General features: G+C 42.4%; 1 protein-coding gene across 1 annotated transcript; it reads left to right on the top strand.

Moving 5' to 3' along the window:
- The first annotated feature begins 444 nt into the window (after positions 1 to 444).
- Positions 445 to 1,334, top strand: LOC122107103 (ras suppressor protein 1-like). Its single transcript, XM_042678700.1, has one exon. It carries the CDS (start codon positions 481 to 483, stop codon positions 1,249 to 1,251), a length of 771 nt encoding a protein of 256 aa, XP_042534634.1. The 5' UTR covers positions 445 to 480; the 3' UTR covers positions 1,252 to 1,334.
- Positions 1,335 to 1,845: the final 511 nt, after the last annotated feature.

Here is a 1,845-nt window from a genome sequence, read left to right as displayed (position 1 = left end):
TGGTAGCTTTAGTATGGTCTTGTTTTCACTGTATTTGATGTAGGTGTAATTTGTGAAGGAGAAGGTGGACCTATTGCAACAATGAGATGTAAAATACATTATGTCGAGAAACAAATTTTACAACTTTGGCACAAGGATGGGGGAGGTATGGTATTTTCACAATAAAAAAAGAAAAATAAATAAATAGAAGTATCCAATAGGAGAAAAAATTTTTTACAAAAAGAAAGTGACTATCTTAATCTCTAGACTATCAATTACAGGTAAAAATATAAAGAAGGATAGCTGAATAGCTAATATTCAGCACTACTTCTTTTCTTTAAAAAAAAAAAAAAAGAGACTTGGACATGTTTGTTCTGGAGCAAACGACAACAGAGCCCGTGGGCGATGAGGGGCGGGTGGGCGCCGGGACGCGGACCCGGGGTGCCCCGGGGGGTGTCACCGGTGGAGGAGAGCCGGGAGAAGAACCAGCCGGAAGTGGACATGAGCGACCGGGGCATCTCCAACATGCTGGACGTCCACGGCTTGTTCACCCTGTCTCATATCACACAACTGGTCCTCAGCCACAACCAATTAACAACTGTGCCCCCAAACATAGCAGAACTGAAGAATTTGGAGGTGTTCAACTTCTTTAATAACCAGATTGAGGAGCTGCCCACACAGATCAGCAGCCTTCAGAAACTCAAACACCTAAACCTTGGCATGAACAGGCTGAACACCCTGCCTCGAGGATTTGGCTCTCTTCCAGCTCTTGAGGTCCTGGATTTGACTTATAACAACTTAAATGAACAATCTCTCCCTGGAAACTTCTTCTACCTTACCACCCTGCGTGCACTCTATCTAAGTGACAACGATTTTGAAATCCTGCCTCCAGATATCGGGAAGCTCACGAAGTTGCAGATACTCAGCCTTCGGGATAACGACCTAATCTCACTGCCAAAGGAAATCGGGGAGCTGACCCAGCTTAAAGAGCTCCACATTCAGGGGAACCGCCTGACAGTTCTGCCCCCAGAATTAGGAAACTTGGATTTAACTGGTCAGAAACAAGTCTTCAAAGCAGAGAACAACCCCTGGGTAACCCCAATTGCTAACCAGTTCCAGCTTGGTGTCTCCCATGTCTTCGAATATATTCGCTCTGAAACATACAAGTACCTCTATGGCAGACACATGCAGGCGAACCCAGAACCCCCAAAGAAGAACAATGACAAATCCAAGAAGATCAGCAGGAAACCTTTGGCAGCCAAGAACAAATGAGGAGCTGGCTTGGGCCTGGTTCACTCTTGGGTCCTTTTTTTGTTTGTTTGTTTCTCTGTCTCACAAATAAATACAATGTGTGTAGTTTTTTTTTAAAAAAAAAAAAAAGAGAAAGGAGAAAAAAGTTATAAAAAATGAGGGCAGGCCAGGCACTAGTGGTATGTTTGTAATCCTATCTACTAAGGAGGCTGAGACCTGAGGATCATGGCTCAAAGCTGCCAAAGAAAGAAAGTCCATCATAATCTTATTTCTAATTAACCACAAGAAAATTGGAAGTGGCGCTGTGGCTCAAATGGTAGGACTCTGGCCTTGAGGTGAAGAGCTGAGGGACAGAGTTCAGGCCCAGAGTTCAAGCCCCACGACTGACAAAAAAATAAAATAAAATGTACAATAAAGAAAAAAGTATTGAGGATAACAATATTTTTTTTTAAATCACGGTAATTCCAAATGGACTATGCAAGAGAAGTTTGAGAGGCTATCAGACAAATAATGTCAAGAACCAACTGTAAGCTACTCATAAGAGGAAAGCTTTAAAAAATGCAGACAATTTAAACGATTTGTTTTTTCCCTTCCCCTCCAAAAATTATACCAACC

This window comes from Dipodomys spectabilis, unplaced genomic scaffold (assembly GCF_019054845.1).
Source record: "Dipodomys spectabilis isolate Male_0828 unplaced genomic scaffold, ASM1905484v1 ptg000046l, whole genome shotgun sequence".
NCBI lineage: Eukaryota > Metazoa > Chordata > Mammalia > Rodentia > Heteromyidae > Dipodomys > Dipodomys spectabilis.
Note: the sequence above shows the minus strand (reverse complement) of the source record. Positions and strands in the feature narration are given on the sequence as shown.

What these genes read in the sequence shown, in the direction of transcription:
- LOC122107103 (XM_042678700.1), top strand. Translation starts at nt 481, where the DNA reads ATGAGCGACCGGGGCATCTCCAACATGCTGGACGTCCACGGCTTGTTC.